The sequence below is a fragment of the Tasmannia lanceolata genome, unplaced genomic scaffold (genome assembly GCF_043159265.1).
Source record: "Tasmannia lanceolata isolate RefF3 unplaced genomic scaffold, GAP_Taslan_0.1 ptg000005l, whole genome shotgun sequence".
Taxonomy (NCBI): Eukaryota; Viridiplantae; Streptophyta; class Magnoliopsida; order Canellales; family Winteraceae; genus Tasmannia; species Tasmannia lanceolata.
This window is the reverse complement of record NW_027518682.1, coordinates 10,216,695-10,231,849: the sequence shown is the minus strand read 5'-3', so window position 1 is coordinate 10,231,849 and position 15,155 is coordinate 10,216,695. Positions and strand designations below refer to the sequence as shown.

General features: G+C 39.9%; 1 protein-coding gene across 1 annotated transcript in view; it reads right to left on the bottom strand.

Moving 5' to 3' along the window:
- Window positions 1-14,263, bottom strand: part of LOC143877447 (geraniol 8-hydroxylase-like) — a 29,615-nt gene extending 15,352 nt beyond the window's left edge. Inside the window, exon 1 of the mRNA XM_077379489.1 lies at window positions 13,302-14,263. Within this exon, the coding sequence (XP_077235604.1) occupies window positions 13,302-14,180 (879 nt within the window). The 5' untranslated portion in view covers window positions 14,181-14,263. The remainder of the gene's footprint in view (window positions 1-13,301) is intronic.
- Between the last annotated feature and the right edge of the window lie 892 nt (window positions 14,264-15,155).

Here is a 15,155-nt window from a genome sequence, read left to right as displayed (position 1 = left end):
TGTGAATGGTCTCAGGTCCTCCTTGAGCCCGTTTGTGAACGGTGCCTCATTTCTCGAGTCCATTTGTGAATGGTCTCGTCTTTTCTTTGAACCCGTTTGTGAACGGTGCCTCATTTCTCGAGTCCATTTGCGAATGGTCTCGTCTTCTCCTTGAGCCCGCTTGTGAGCGGTATCTCATTCTCTCGTTGCCCGTTTGTGAGCGGCACCGCAGCGGGATTTTTTTTATTGCATTCCAATTCTAGGACTTCGTTTAGGGTCTTGCATTAGGTAGTAAATGTTTGCGTCGGTTCCGTTTTGTGTAGAGTCCTTTGTCGATTAAAGCTACGCAAAATGGTTCTGTCATTTTTAACTTTGGTATTCAATGACTACGTCATCTCTACCAAAGAGGGGCATCTGTAGACACCCCATTTTGTTTTGTTTTAATCAACAAAGAAGTTAGTGTTCTTGTTATCAGTCTCCTTTAGTGTTTTCCATTCCCGTGTCCGCTCCTCTTGTTTTCTCGATCTTTTTGGTTATTTTTGTCATGTTTTGTGTCGTCCTGATAATTGTTGAGAAAGGTTATTCCCAAGAATCCGAGCAAGAGAGAATTTGGATCCGATTGATGGGCCCGTCTTGAGCATTTGTTTAGATTTGGATCAAACAGGGTGGCCCGCGCATTGTTTTAGTGAAAAATGAGTTTTGAACCTACTTCGATCCAACACCTAAAGATGATCATCAAGAGAACGGTCAAGATCTCAGAGAAGTCGTTTTAACAACCAATTTTGTTACGATCATCAGGTTGAGTTACTCGGATCAGCCCATTGAAATGATTTAGGAGGACACAACCTACTTAGGTAGGGGACCCATCAATTGGATGGTCTGGATCGTCATAGAGGAATGATTTAAGGGGGCACAACCAATTTACATTGCGACCCACCATTTGAACGGTCAAGATCATCAATTGTCGCCCATCAAATGGACGGTTCGGATCATCAAATGGGAGTGATTTAAAAATGGGGTAACATATTCACATTTTGATCTATTGGATGGTTTGGATCAGCCCATAGGATTGATTAGTGGAGCACAAATTAAATCACATCGCAGCCCACTATTTGAACGGTCAAGATCATCAATTGTCGCCCATCAAATGGACGGTTCGGATCATCAAATGGGAGTGATTTAAAAATGGGGTAACATATTCACATTTTGATCTATTGGATGGCTTGGATCAGCCCATAGGATTGATTAGCGGAGCACAAATTAAATCACATTGTTGCCCATCAAATGAACGGTTCCGATCATACTTTGGAGTGGGGCATATGATTTTATGCACAATTGGGAATTTGGTCACATATGGGACCCACTTGGGTTATCTTTTACCTACTCAAAAGGATTTTAAAAAAACATGCATGGGGCCACACACATGTCAAAATTCAATGTCCACAATGGTGGCCACCTACCATGGAATATGTCCACAATGGTGGCCACCTACCATGGAATAAGTCCACAATGGTGGCCACCACCCTCCCATTCCTTTGCTATAAATGGTTCAATGAGGGTGAGTAAGAAGGAGAACTCATTTCTCTTCTATCATGAGTTCTAACAAAGTGGCTATGTGGGGTTGAAAAGAAAAAAAGAAAGAAAAAGAAACAAGAAAAGAAGAAAAAGAAACAAAAAAAGAAGAAAAAAGAGAAAGAAAGCGGAAGCGATCGCACGGAGGCGGGATTTTCGAGTTTTTCGGCTCTCGGATTCGGCGAGGATTTCGATCACAGGTAGGTACACCGTTCTCGGAATTTTTTTAGAATTATTTGGTATATTTTCGGATTTTTGCATGATTTTTAACAAAGAAAACTAAACGTTATACTAAACAGATTCCAAAAATAATGAAATTTCGTGGGAAAATAATATGATAATGATACATTCTACCATGAATTTGTGAGAATTTTTGGATTTTGTTTGGTATATAATTTTATGCTTTCTTTGAAAATCAGCAGATTTTGGGGGAATTTTTACTGACATCAGATCACAAAGAAAATTCTTAAAATTTTTACAGTAGTCTTATATTTCAAATTTCTTGCTTCTATAAAAGTTTCAATTACTTTGGATCTTGTTTTACATGGGATGTAGTGTTAATTCATAATCTGGTCTAACAATTGAAAAATCCGAAACTGATAGTAAATAGTTTTTTAAATTCATGAAAATCTCACAGCATGCTAATTTCACTTATATCTTACTAATGTAGAAATTTCATGGAATTTAGATTTCTATTTCTAGTAGTTTCTGTGTTATTTTTGCAATCTGGTCAATTAATTGTTAAATCAAAATTAAATATGAGCTTAATGTAAAAATCTGTAAAAATCTTCCAGCAAGCTACATCTCATCATATCTTGCTTCTGTATAAGTTTCAACTCATTTCGAATTCGTTTGCAACAATTTCACTTGTAAAATCACTCATATGCTTAAAATTGATAAAATCCATTGAAAATCCGAAATTAATTGAAAATCACCTGAAAATCTCTAAAGAACCTTAAATCTTTGTCATATGTTAAATCCTTAATCCATTGAAACAGAAATCTTAGGATCTTTAGATTTCCCTGGAAAAATGGCCAATGCATCCATAATCGTATCCCAATTGCAACCGATCTTTGACAATTTGAATACTTAAGCTATAGCACGTTGTTGGCTCCGAGGTTCACTGTCCACGAAAATCCTGAGATATGCCAGGCAATAAGATGCTATAACCTAAGTATTAAATTGCGCAAGGAAAGAGCGCACGATTCCCTTCCTTGGATGCTATCCTGGGCCGAAACTGGTGAACCCTAGAACCATTGGTAATCCTTGAATGTCCAAAAACTGAAAATCCTTGAAATCTAAAATTCATTAACCTCGAGAATTTAAATCGATTTGTCTTGTGTCTCTCGGAACCATTGGATTATGGTTTCCGTCTTAAGAACCATTAGAGCCCACTTTAGGAACACTGGTGTCGTGTCGTGTCCTAAGTTTTAGGGAGTCCTAGAGTTAGGAGTCCAGCCTCATCACGGACGTTTGCTATGTATAGCAACCGTGCCATAGGTCTAGTTACACTAGTCACCCGATCTTTCCCTAGGACAAGCCTAGTTAACTAGGATGTAGGCTAACCTGCATTAGTCTAAGGGACAACTTGCATTTAGATAAGAATCATATAGCATCTTCGATGAAATCCTAAGATAATAAAATCCTCAACTTGAATTAAATAACTTCTCCTAAAACTGTTGAAACAGTCAATCCCGTCTAGGTCGGTGTCTTAGTTGAGTTAGGCATATGTAACTTAGCTTAGGTGCACCGAACTACGTCGACTCTGATCCCAGTGAGGCTTGGGTACGTAGGCAGCTTGGATGTCTGATGGCATACCACCCGCGAGTCGGCACCACAAACAAATTGTGGTGTTTTGTATATTAATTTTCTTGTAAATGCTTAATTAAATCACTTAGGATTTTCCATGAAATTAGAATTCTAGGAGAACTGTCACTTAGATTGAATCCAGACAAATTAATAAATCAAGATACACATCTAGGATTCACATTGAAATTAGATTCTAGGATGCATGTCACTTAGTTCGCACATTAACATAGAGTTGAATGAGCCATTTAAAATAAATTTAAAAGAGTTAGCTTTTGGAATCGAAGACCGATTATCGGGCAGGAATGGTGCATGTGGCGGATAACTCCCCATACCTTCCATTCTCGTAACCAGGTAGCGAGTCTAGATTTCTGGTTAATTACGGGTCCTAGATCTCACATCTAGGTGGCGACTCTGTCAGTCTCTTTCGTGTGGAATTCGGATTGCCTTAGTGATCCCAAGTTCACATGAAAGATGAATTCAAATCAATCATAAAATGCACACGCCAATCGCGTGGTTACGAGAGACCAAGAGAGAGCGCGCGGCGGCTCGCGCCCACACCCCTCTCGCGGGATCGGGTACCACAGCGTCTCAAGAATGTGTTTGGTTGCGGAGGTTGATTGAAGATGTCCATTTACTTATCCACAAGGCGACGACTATTCTTGGTGACAACCAAAGTGCGCTCAAACTTGCCACAAATCCGGTTTGTCATGCTGTAGACACCCCATTTTGACCGGACCCAAGTTCGTGTTGTTGGTGCGAAACCTCGCCAAACCAGTGAGTTAGGGTCTCAAATTACACCCTAAGCTAGGTTAAGGTCCCCCATAGGTCCCTGTAAAATTTCGTCGAAATCCGAGTTGGTTTGCCCTACGAACGGACCGAGTCAGTGTCGTAGTATAAATGCAGAAGGGGGGGCAAATTATCCTAGACGGGGGGTGTCTTCTTGAAAAATAGCCGAATATTGTCTTTTGGCTAATAAGACAAAGCGGGCGGGGGGCAACTAGCAGTTCGTGCGCCTTATCCAAAGGTGGAGTGCCAATATCAGCACCCATGATTTAGATATAAAAAAAAAATGATGAAAAAAATCGGGAGAGGGGCAGGGATTTCCCATTTTTAGCTGGAAATATAGAAAGGGAGAGAGCTGGAGAGGGAGAAGGGAGAAATTCATGAAACCCTGGTTTCCTTTCTTCTTCTCCGATGCGATCATCACCGAATTCCGATTAATTTCCGGCGAAAATTGAGAGCCTCTGGTCAAAATTCCACAGATCCGATCTTCACTTTCCTTTCCACCTTCTTCTTCTCCATTTCTTTAAAACCCCTCTCATTTTTACCTCCTCGATCTCTCACCTCCGATCTCCTTCATCTTCTTCTCGTCGATTAATCGAGCCGTCAATCTCCGATCGGATTTCTCTTTCTTCGGTCAAGATTCCAGCAATCTTTCCGATTCTTCTCCGGCAAAGATCCCTCTCCGGCAATCTCTCCGATCATCGATCCATCTTCTTTGATCCTTTTCCGGCAACCTTTTCTGCTCCGATCCCTCTCCGATCTTCTCCAATCCTCCGGCCGTGCTCCGATCCACCTCCCTCTCCGGCAGATTCACAGTCTAAATTCCTTTTCTCCGGCCTCCATTTTCTCCAGTGAGTTCATCTCATTTTTCGATCTCCAATCCTCCGGCCGTGCTCCGATCTCTCACCTCTATTTCTTCTTGGAGCCGATTTCCCTCTGTAAATTTGTCTATAAAAGAGAAATCTCAGATCTGAGATTTTAGATCTGAAAATATGAAAGAAAGAGAGAGAGAAATCCGATAGCCCCCATTCTCCATCCATTTCCTGGCCGTGTACATTTCCGATCTCTTTTCCGATCTAAATTCCGCTTCATCAAACCCTAACCTCTTAAATCTTCTCCGAGAATCTGGAATTAGCTATAAAATTGTTGGACCGAGCCACAAAGGAAATCAAATTTTCAAGCTTAGATAAAGTTAAAGCACTCTCAGGTATTTTTATTTTCTTTTATCAGAAAAATGAGTGCAAAATTATTTATATATATTTTCCTCTCTTGAATTTGCAATACGATTGGTTTAATTTCGATATGGATTTGTCAAAATGAAATTGTCATAGTTCCATTTGATATAGATTTCTTTGAAATTTATTATCTGAATGGCATATACATGTAAGTGTTGTGTAGAGTTCTCTGCTTGGGTTCAAGAATTTCATTTTATTTCAGAAGAATTTATGTTCGTTCTCCTTAGTTTATTGTTTGATGGCCTTCGGAAGGGCAACCCTCAAGGAGCGGATGAGTTGAAAGACCAATCTGGGTTGTCACTTGTGGGTATTGTGTGGACAGTTTCTTCAATAAGTCATTGTCTTTCTGGTTTCCTAGTGTCTTGTTTAGGAAAAAAAAAATGTTATTCTCATCTTTGACTTGATCTCTAAAGTACATTTGAAGATTTTAAGATGCTAGAGTGGGCTTGATGGTGAAAGCAATTGAGCTAAAAGTGTCTCATGATGTTCAAATCCTTATGGAGGTAAGGTTGCCAGCTTGTAGTATCTGCTGCTTGGAGTATGTGGAGTTAGTAGAATTGGCTAGACCAGTACCTTTCTCGCTAAAATAACAGGTTGCCATTCGCTGGTCCCGCATCTTATAATAGATAGACTGTTGGATCCAAGCGGAATGGGAAAGCTGCTCGATGCCTTTAGCCCGACGGAGATCGTGCTAGATATTCTAATAATTGTTTCTGATCTTGCTTGAATTTTAAAGAATTTTTTTAATGAAGCCGTTAACAAGGCAAATTTGTTTAGATTTGTGAAGGAGTCCATAAACCATAGATCCTTTCTTCTAAAGGGCGATGAAGGCGTTAGCCCAAGCCCATCATTAGAGGGACTTACCTGGTTGTGGTAGTACCCTCTTCTCTCTTCTTCTCCTTTCAGGTACCTTTAAATCTTAGATGACCCTTTCTCTTGAAAGGGCGATGAAGGCGCTAGCCCAAGCTCATCTTTAGGGGACTCGCTCAATCTAAGTAGCGCTCCCCTCTCTTGTTTAGTAGGCCTACTCAACCTTTCAGATATGCCCCCTGTTACGCACTACAATTTGTATGAATTAGAATTATCATAATCTTTTGATTTCTTTTTTATATATATTCTTCTCTTGTACTAATCTTTGAGTTAGGCTTTGAAGATGATAATAAATGGACTGCTCAGGTGAGACTCTCTTAAGGTTCATACACTTGTCTTTTATTTAAATAAATTGTTTTAGGAAAGAAGGAGATCAGATGACTACTCTATTCGATATTATCGACATGAGTACTGTCTGATCTCAAGGCGGGCATAGAAATATTATCCTGTGTATTTGTGATATCAGATGATTACTTTAGCATCATCTGATTTCACCCCCATATTGGGGCAGTGGTACTTGTGGTTGGGCATAGAAGTGTTTAATGTTGTTTCTTGCTTTGTTAGGCTATCCAGCGGCTGGTCTGGACTAATTAATATTGTTTATCATTGTATGATTGCTATTATTACAGATTGTGCACTCTTTAGTTGTAGATCATATTTTGCTGATATTTGATTTGTTTTTATAATAATTGATTGAAATTTGCGATTATCTGGTAGCATTTTCCTCTCTCTTTGATTAGACTAGCACAGTCTTTTAGATTTCTGTTAGATTTCTTTAGTTACTATAACCTGTACTAGGAGACATACTCTGTCTCGTTAGGCAATCCTCCTTTGAAGGCAAGCCTCATTTGTAGAATCCTCTCTGAGGTTGTACTTCAGTTTGTTCCTTTGTTAATTAGAGATCAATTTGGTCAATTAGTTGTCTTAGCCTTGCTTCCCCCTTTGCAAGGGCAATGATAAGGTTGCTTAGAGCCCATCTTTGTGTGTTTGGGAGACCCGTCCGGTCTCATTCTCTCGTTAATCCTCTTTGTGTGCTTTTTAATTTTGGGAGAACACCCTACTCGGCTTGGCTTCATACCCCTACCCTTATGGGTATTGGGTTGCACATTTGTTGCACCCTGAGGGCTAGGTAGCTGTCCGGCCCGGCTGGATGTTTTTACCTTTGCCAAATATGCACAAAGTCTCTTATTTCCTTTTAGACCCGCCCGGTCTCATTCTCTTGCTAAACCTCCTCTTTGTGCGCCGTTTGGTTTTGGAAGAACACCCTACTCGGCTTGGCTTCATACCCCTACCCTTATGGGTATTGGGTTGCACATTTGTTGCACCCTGAGGGCTAGGTAGCTGTCCGGCCCGGCTGGATGTTTTTACCTTTGCCAAATGTGCATGAGATCTCTTATTCCTTTTGCTTGTAAGCTTCTCCTTAGTCAATAGTCCATTCGCATAGGAGTCAGCCTTGATTAGAGAGTCTTTGACTCATTCATCCTTTAGATAGTGTTATTAGAGAGTCTTTGACTCATTCGCCTTTTAGGTGGCGTTATTAGAGAGTCTTTGACTCATTTGTCTTTTCAGTAGTGTTGTAGGAGAGTCTTGGATTCATTTGTCTTTCAGGTGTTGTTATTAAAGAGTTCTGACTCAATCTTTCTCTTTTAGAGAGTCTTTGACTCATTTATCCTTTAGTCGGTGTTTTTGGAGTCTTTGACTCGTGATTCTATCTCTTAGAGAGTCTTTGACTCGTATATCCTTTAGTCGGTGTTTCTGGAGTCTTTGGCTCGTGTTTCCATCTTTTAGAGAGTCTTTGACTCGTATATCCTTTAGTTGTTGTCAGTGGAGTCTTTCCCTCGTGTTTTCTCTCTTAGAGCGTCTTTGAATCATGTTTCTGTTTCTTTCAGAGAGTCTTTGACTCATTCGTCCTTTGGTTGATTTTGCTGGAGAGTCTTTGACTCGCTCGTCCTTTAGATAGTGTTATTAGAGTCTTTGAACTAGTTGTCTTTATTGATCTTGTCGGGGAGTCTTTGACTCATTCGTCCTTTGGGTGATTTTATTAGAGAGTCTTTGACTCATTTGTCCTTTTAGGAGTGTTATTAGAGAATCTTTGATTCGTTTACCTTTGCTTTTGATAGTGTTATTTGTTTAGGGGTTTCCCCTATTTGCCCTAAGGTTTAGCCCTAGGGTTTTGCTTTGTGTATTTCCCTTAAGTCTTTGACTCAAAGGGTGAAAACAATTAAAATCCAAAAACATATTAAAGCATTTAAAAAATCCCAAAACATTAAATATTTTTAAAACTCAAAAACATTCGAAAAATCTTAAAAAAGCTTAAAGTGTTGAGTGTTTTAGAAGTATTAGTTAGGAGAGTTCGTTTCGAACTACGTTGGCTTGATCCTCTCCCACGAGGTACGTAGCGCAGCTCGGGATTTACATCCCAAGTCCAGCCAAACTTTTTGTAAATAACATTTTAAAATCTTTTTCTTTGAATAAGCAACCTTTCTAATCTTGTTTTCAAAAGATCTTCTTCTAGAGTTAGGTGTTTCTCCTAGATAGAGAGTTTTAGAGTTAGTTTTTTTTCTTTTGCTAGGTTGCTTGACTGTTTGTTTGTTGTGTGCTTGTTTTAGAGTTAGGGGTTTGTCCTAGAGTTATAGGAGCGCCTCCGTCCGGTCACATCGCCGACTGATGACTAGGTCTAAGATGCGTTAGTGATCCCATTGTTTTCCTTAGGACGCACAGTCTAGTTACACATAGGTTGTAGGAACCACCTGCATTAGCTTAGGGCTAACCTGCATTTAGCTAGGGCATATATGGTGTCCTAAAATCTACAATTCACTGAAACCTAAATAATCGTTCAAGAAGCGTTAATAACTAGTCTGGTCTTTTAGATCGAGTCTGAGATAGAGGTCTAGGTGTCTTAGGCATCCTAGCTTAGAATAGACGCGAAGAACTACGTTGCCTTGATTCTCGTGGAGGCGGGGATACGTAGGCTTCTTTGGATGAATATCAGACCATCCGATGACTCGGGCTAAATCGTTTAGAGTCTTAGGATTTGTTGTGTTGTTATATTGTATATTTTGTTGTGTTTTCTTACTTTCTTGTGCAGACCTTATACCTGTAGTTGTAGCATGCATGTGTTCGTCCACCAGAATTTAGACACCAGTTAGGTATGTCACTCATAACCTAGCAATCATTAGGCGACACATCTTTCATTTTATTTTATGGGTGTTTATTGTCTTTATCCTCAGGAAATGCATGCTTAGGTAGACGACTCCTGAGGATTGTTCCCATTTCACATGATTTTTACCCAAACTTCTTTGAAGTTAATAAATAAATGGCATAAGAGACCAAGTGTTCGCACTCGGGCGAATTGGGGGCGCTCTTCGGACCTTCTCCATTCGTCATCAGGCACGGACCTTTCGTATCTCTGGTTATCCATTGCAAACAGAGCATTTGTTTTGGTTCCATGGCGTGTCCATGGATGGCGACTCTGAGTTTATTTCAGGTATGTCTTGGTTTCGAGCCCTGGCTCCGGATCAGGATGTATCTCTTTCTTTTTATATCGCCACTCATGCTATGCTGTGAGGGTGGCATCCGTTTCGAGAGTTCCCTGGTAGAGCTCTCTTCCGTTGTGGAGATCTTAGAGGATTGCAGGAGGGATCTCGCGTCCCGCCGCACTCGTCCTCAGGATCGGGGTCCACACATGCAAGAACAAAGCATATTGAGATCGAGCATCATTTCATTCGTGAAAAGGTGTTAGATAGTACAATTGGAGTAGATGAAGTGAGGAGCAAAGTGAACATTGCCGACATCTTTACCAAGTCACTTTCCAAAGGACCATTTGAGCTACTTCGGGGTAAGCTTGGAGTAGTTTCCAAAAAGTCACTTTAAGGGGGAGTGTTAATTTTTAAAGTGTAATTTTTGGGTTGCTTTATTTTATTTTTATTATGAGAAATGTAGTGAGGACAAATATGTATTTTGTGTCCATGGGCATTTTGGTCTTTTGTTGGCCTAGCTTGCGCATGTGTGAGCCACACATGTTTGCTACAACTTTTCCCACTACTTCCTATTTCAAATTCAAACCCTACTTGAAACTCTAAACCCACTATCCTAGCATTAAAGTCCCCACTTTCCCATCCCCACTATCTCCTACCAAAGCTATTACTTCACTTTACTTTTCCTTCACTAAGCCTAATTCTCATTACTTCACTTTTGCAGAGATTCTCCACTACCTAGACCTCCATTGAAGCTCTCTTGTGTGCAAGCTTGGTTTTGAAGCTTTCTTCTTCTTTTTTTGTTCTTGTCTTGTATTGTGTTTTTCCATCATATATATTGGATTACATCTTGTGGTGATTGTTCTTCTTCTCTTTTGGTTATTGTTCTTGGGGTAGTGTAAACTTTGGTTTCACTTTTTGAGAAGAGGATTTTCCGGTGTTGTGAAATCCGTCTTTCTCTATATTCCCAAAAGAATACAGCTAATTAGAGAAGTTAAAATTTGAAAGAGAAGGTCTCTTGTTGCGCTGCATATACTCGGAGAGTAGTGGAAAAAGTAGTCATCATGGACAAGAAAAGCATTGGAACTTACCTCGGAGAATAGTGGTGTATGGTTGTCAGGTGATAGGGGAAGGGTTGCAACTTGAAACCCGACCCACAACAACCCAACCCGAAAATAACCTGAGTCGGGTTTAAAAATCATGGGTCTTGCGTTGGGTCGGATTAAAAGAAAAAACCCCGAAACCCGGCTCTTATAGGCATATTATGAATTCTTAAATATCTCTTGAATAACGCAACATATTAGTTTTCCAAAATATTGTTATAAATATTTTCATTAAGGTAATTAAGTTTGTTATCTAAAAATTTAGTTTCCTTCTTAAATTTATTCATTTATGCACTTGATGACTTAAAATAAATCCGTTAAGGGATTTTGTGTGTGAAGATTTGTTATTTTCTACAATTTTGAAAAATTAGTCCATCCTTCGCTAAACATTAAAAACCCGACCAACCCAGCCCGACCCGAGAAACTATCTCAGGTAGGATTGGGTTTACAAATCTAGGGTTTTCCCACTGAAAGCTCAGGTTGACCCGACCTGATATAATTTCTCGGGTTGCGTAGGGTAGGGTTCTCAAAAACCTGACCTGCCTGACCCGAGTTGCAACCCTAGTAGGGGGTGTCATTACCGATAGAGAGAAGAGAGAGAATTGAGAAAGAGAGAAAAAGCCTTTAAAAATAAATCCCCCTTCTACCTCCTCTCTTTTTTTTAATAATTTTTTCTACGTCTTCAATTTTTTCCAAAGTCTTCCATTTTTTCCAGTTCTTTTTTTCCCTTCTTCTTCCTCCTCTTTTCTTTCTCTTCATCCTCATCTTCCTCTTTCTCTTCTCCTTCTTTTTGTTCCTCTTCTTCTTCTTCTTTTTCTTCCTCTTATAGTTGCAGCATTGTCGTAACGGTGACGGTGAAGAAACATCAAAATTAAGAAGAAGAATAGGACATTTTGATCCTTTTCGTCGTACAACACCATTTTGACTAGAAATATCAACATGGAGCCATTCCAAAGTTGTTTCTCCAAGATAACACAATTTTCAAGGAACTTTCTCAATAATTTACAAATAAATAAATTAAATAATTAGAAATTTTAATTTGTGACATAGAGTTCAAAAAATGTTTTTTTTTTTAAACAATCATTTAAAACTTTTACAATAAAATGGTGTTTATTTAAAACTTTTACAATAACAAGACTCCTTTTTTTCGAAGAAAATGTTTAAAAGCGTTTAAAATGTTTTGAACACAATTTTTGGCCAACTTTCCAACTTTACCCCTATACTTTGTAAATGACAAAATTTTAAGGGAAATGATTTCAGCGCTCCAATGTTTTGATAAACATGCGCTCACTTGTTTGTCGTGTAGTATTTAAAGGGCTTTAAGAGCTTTTTGAGAACCATAATAACCTCTCACATCCCTTTAAATACTACACGACAAACAAGTGCGAGGGCATGTTTATCAAAACACTTAAGCGCAAAATCATTTATGTTTTCTTGTGTTTCTTTTTCAAACAATACCTTATGAGGGAGTCTAGACTCAAGAGTGACGTTAGTGGAATTTGACCAATTGGGGTGCCCTTAATTTGCTCCCTTTTTTGCAAGGGCAACTATGAATCTTGCATTCCTCGTACCTAGACCTGGCAAACGAGTAACCCGTGCGGGTACGAGTACAACCCGTGCGGGTACGGGTAAGAAATACCGGCGCGGGTACGGGTAGCCTTTCATGAACTCGGTACCCACCCGGGCGGGTACGGGTATACCTGCGGATAACCCGGCAAATTTAAAGAAGAAATTATATATATATTTACCAAAAGAAATTATATGATGAATGGGTGTATGAACACATAAAGGTGGTACGATGGATGTACAAGCCTTGATATTTATTCCAACAGCAGCTTCTTAACAAGTCAGCTGCTGTTGGATCAAATATCAAGGATGGGATGATGAGCACATGCTCATTCATCATACAATTTTTCATTTACTTTAACAAGTGTTTGTTTTGGTACAACCAAAGATACCAGTCACATAGTCTGATTGCTTTGACTTGTTTTGTTGGCCCACCCACATAGTCTATTTTTTACTTTTAGTGATTAGGCCTAAAGAATAAAGAGTTGAAAACCGAATGGTGGGTAACCCGCAGGCACCAACGCCCGACCCAGACCCACCCGTGGGTCATGGGTGCGGGTTTTTTTTCCGAGGGTAATGAAATTGGTACCCGTACCCCTGCGGGCCGGGTGTACCTGCGGGTATGGGTCCCATTTTGCCAGGTCTACTCTTACCTTATTAAACTTGAACCTTTACCCTCCCCCACTCAAGGCCAAAAAAAAGTCAGATTCATTGACAGTACTGTCACCAAACCACCGAGTCAAAATGATTCACACGATAAATCGAAAAGAAAGTGGCGAATGAGGCCCCCCTCTCCTTCTCCAACACTTTATTCTTTTTGCCTAATCACGCTTAGCTAACTATGATCTAAGGATCCAAGACTAGATCATCTCATTCCGATAAATAAATAAACCGTTTGCAAAACGTACCAGTAGTAGGTCATTGATAGCAAACTTGTCATCATTTTCCTTGTGGTCCAGAAGCACATCGAGAAAATCATTCATCCTCGGAGACTTTGATGAGGCCCTAGAAAGTAGACGTTGTTCAATCAATCCATCGAAAGCCACATGGACTTTCCTATAAACTGCCGCCGTTCGGTGCCTTATTCCTTGCAAATCTATTGACCTAAGAAACGGGAAGTAGTCTGAAAGGTTGGCCTTTCCAACTTCTTCCATTATATTCCACACTGTATCCTTGAAATCTTGTGCAGATTCTGAATCAGGATCAACCAAATCAACAGAGAAGACTGTGTTGGATAACATATTAAGGGTGCAAGCGAAAGCGGCTCGACCGATATCCACCGAATCACCCATGACACAATTCTTGCCTATGTGGGCAACGAGCTGTTGTACTTTCTGGTGTCTAAGCACTTGGCTTGACTCAAGCTTCTGAGTAGTGAAAATCTGTGTGGTGCAAATCATGCGGAGTTTTCTCCAATAAGAATTTGGGGGAAGAAAGACCATCGAAGCCTTGTTGTGGTTAAGTGCTCGAACTGCGTCTGGAACAGTTCGACCTGCAAAGGCTTGGTCGTGAGTCTGGAGAACCTCTTTGGCCATGTTGGAAGAGGAGACAACTACGGTGAGAACACGGCCAAGCCTGAGAGTCATTAGAGGGCCATATTTCTTGGCTAGCTCGGCAAGTGACTCGTTGGGTTTGTCACCGATTTGGAAGAGGTTTCCCACGATTGGGAGAGGGACAGGGCCTGGTGGGAGCTTCACCTTACCAGAATCCTTTCTTGTAAGAAGATGGAGAAAATGAATGCATGTTAACACTAGGGAGGCCCACAACAATAGTTCTGAGAAATCCATTCTCTCTCTCTCTCTCTCTCTTTAAAATAACAAACCTTCTGCTGAGCTTTAGTGTTTTTGGCGTTCTTGCTGTCTTATTTGGAAAATTAAATGGCAATTTTGGTGGGTATAGAAATCGTTCCATATCATTTTCCTGAGAATTGCTAGCGTCGGCATTTCGTGGCTGGTCTGTCATGCATGTCAGACCACCCACCTCCTGAATGAGACAAAAGTTGTTGTCTTCATTCACGAGGTGGCTGGTTTGACATGCGACAGGCTCAAATGCCTTTTGCGATGGACTTAGCAAATCCCAACTTTCTTTTTTAATCATTTTCTTATTATTCAATTTGCTTTTACCATTCTACATGGGATGCCGTGCATAATTTTGGAGGTATCTATTAAGGATTGCAAGATTCGTTTGGCCCTCTTCAAAGGAGAAAACAATGACAAAACCGGACTAGGTCGAAGCAATAAAGATGAAAGTGAAATTGACCAACTGATGTCCCCATTTTCGGAGCGTTGTTTTGAGTTTTGTGGAGATTTTAAGCTCACTTCTCCCCTCCACATGTGTTAACAACATAGGATTTCGCCTTTTTTTTACAAAATGGATTTATTTTGCTAGAAGCCCAGGTTTTTTTTACGGAGAGTTGCTAGCAAAACCATACTTAAGCAAAACATGATTTGCAAGAAAAAAACGGGACGGCAAAAATTCGAGTTTAATACTGTACGGGTTCAAAAAAAACAGAAACACGAGAAAATGAGTTTAGAATTTTGTCATTTACAAAATATGGTGGGCGTAAGATTGGAGAGTTGGTCGAAAAAAAAACGTGTTTAAAACGTTTGCCTATAAAAAAACGGAGTTTTTTCGTTGTGGAAGTTTTAAACGGAGTTTTAAAAGGCAAACCAATAAAATGCGAAAAAAACGGAGTTTTGCTAACTATGAGCAAAACCAAGTTTTCGTTCGGAAAATAAAGACTAAACAACATGTTGTGACAC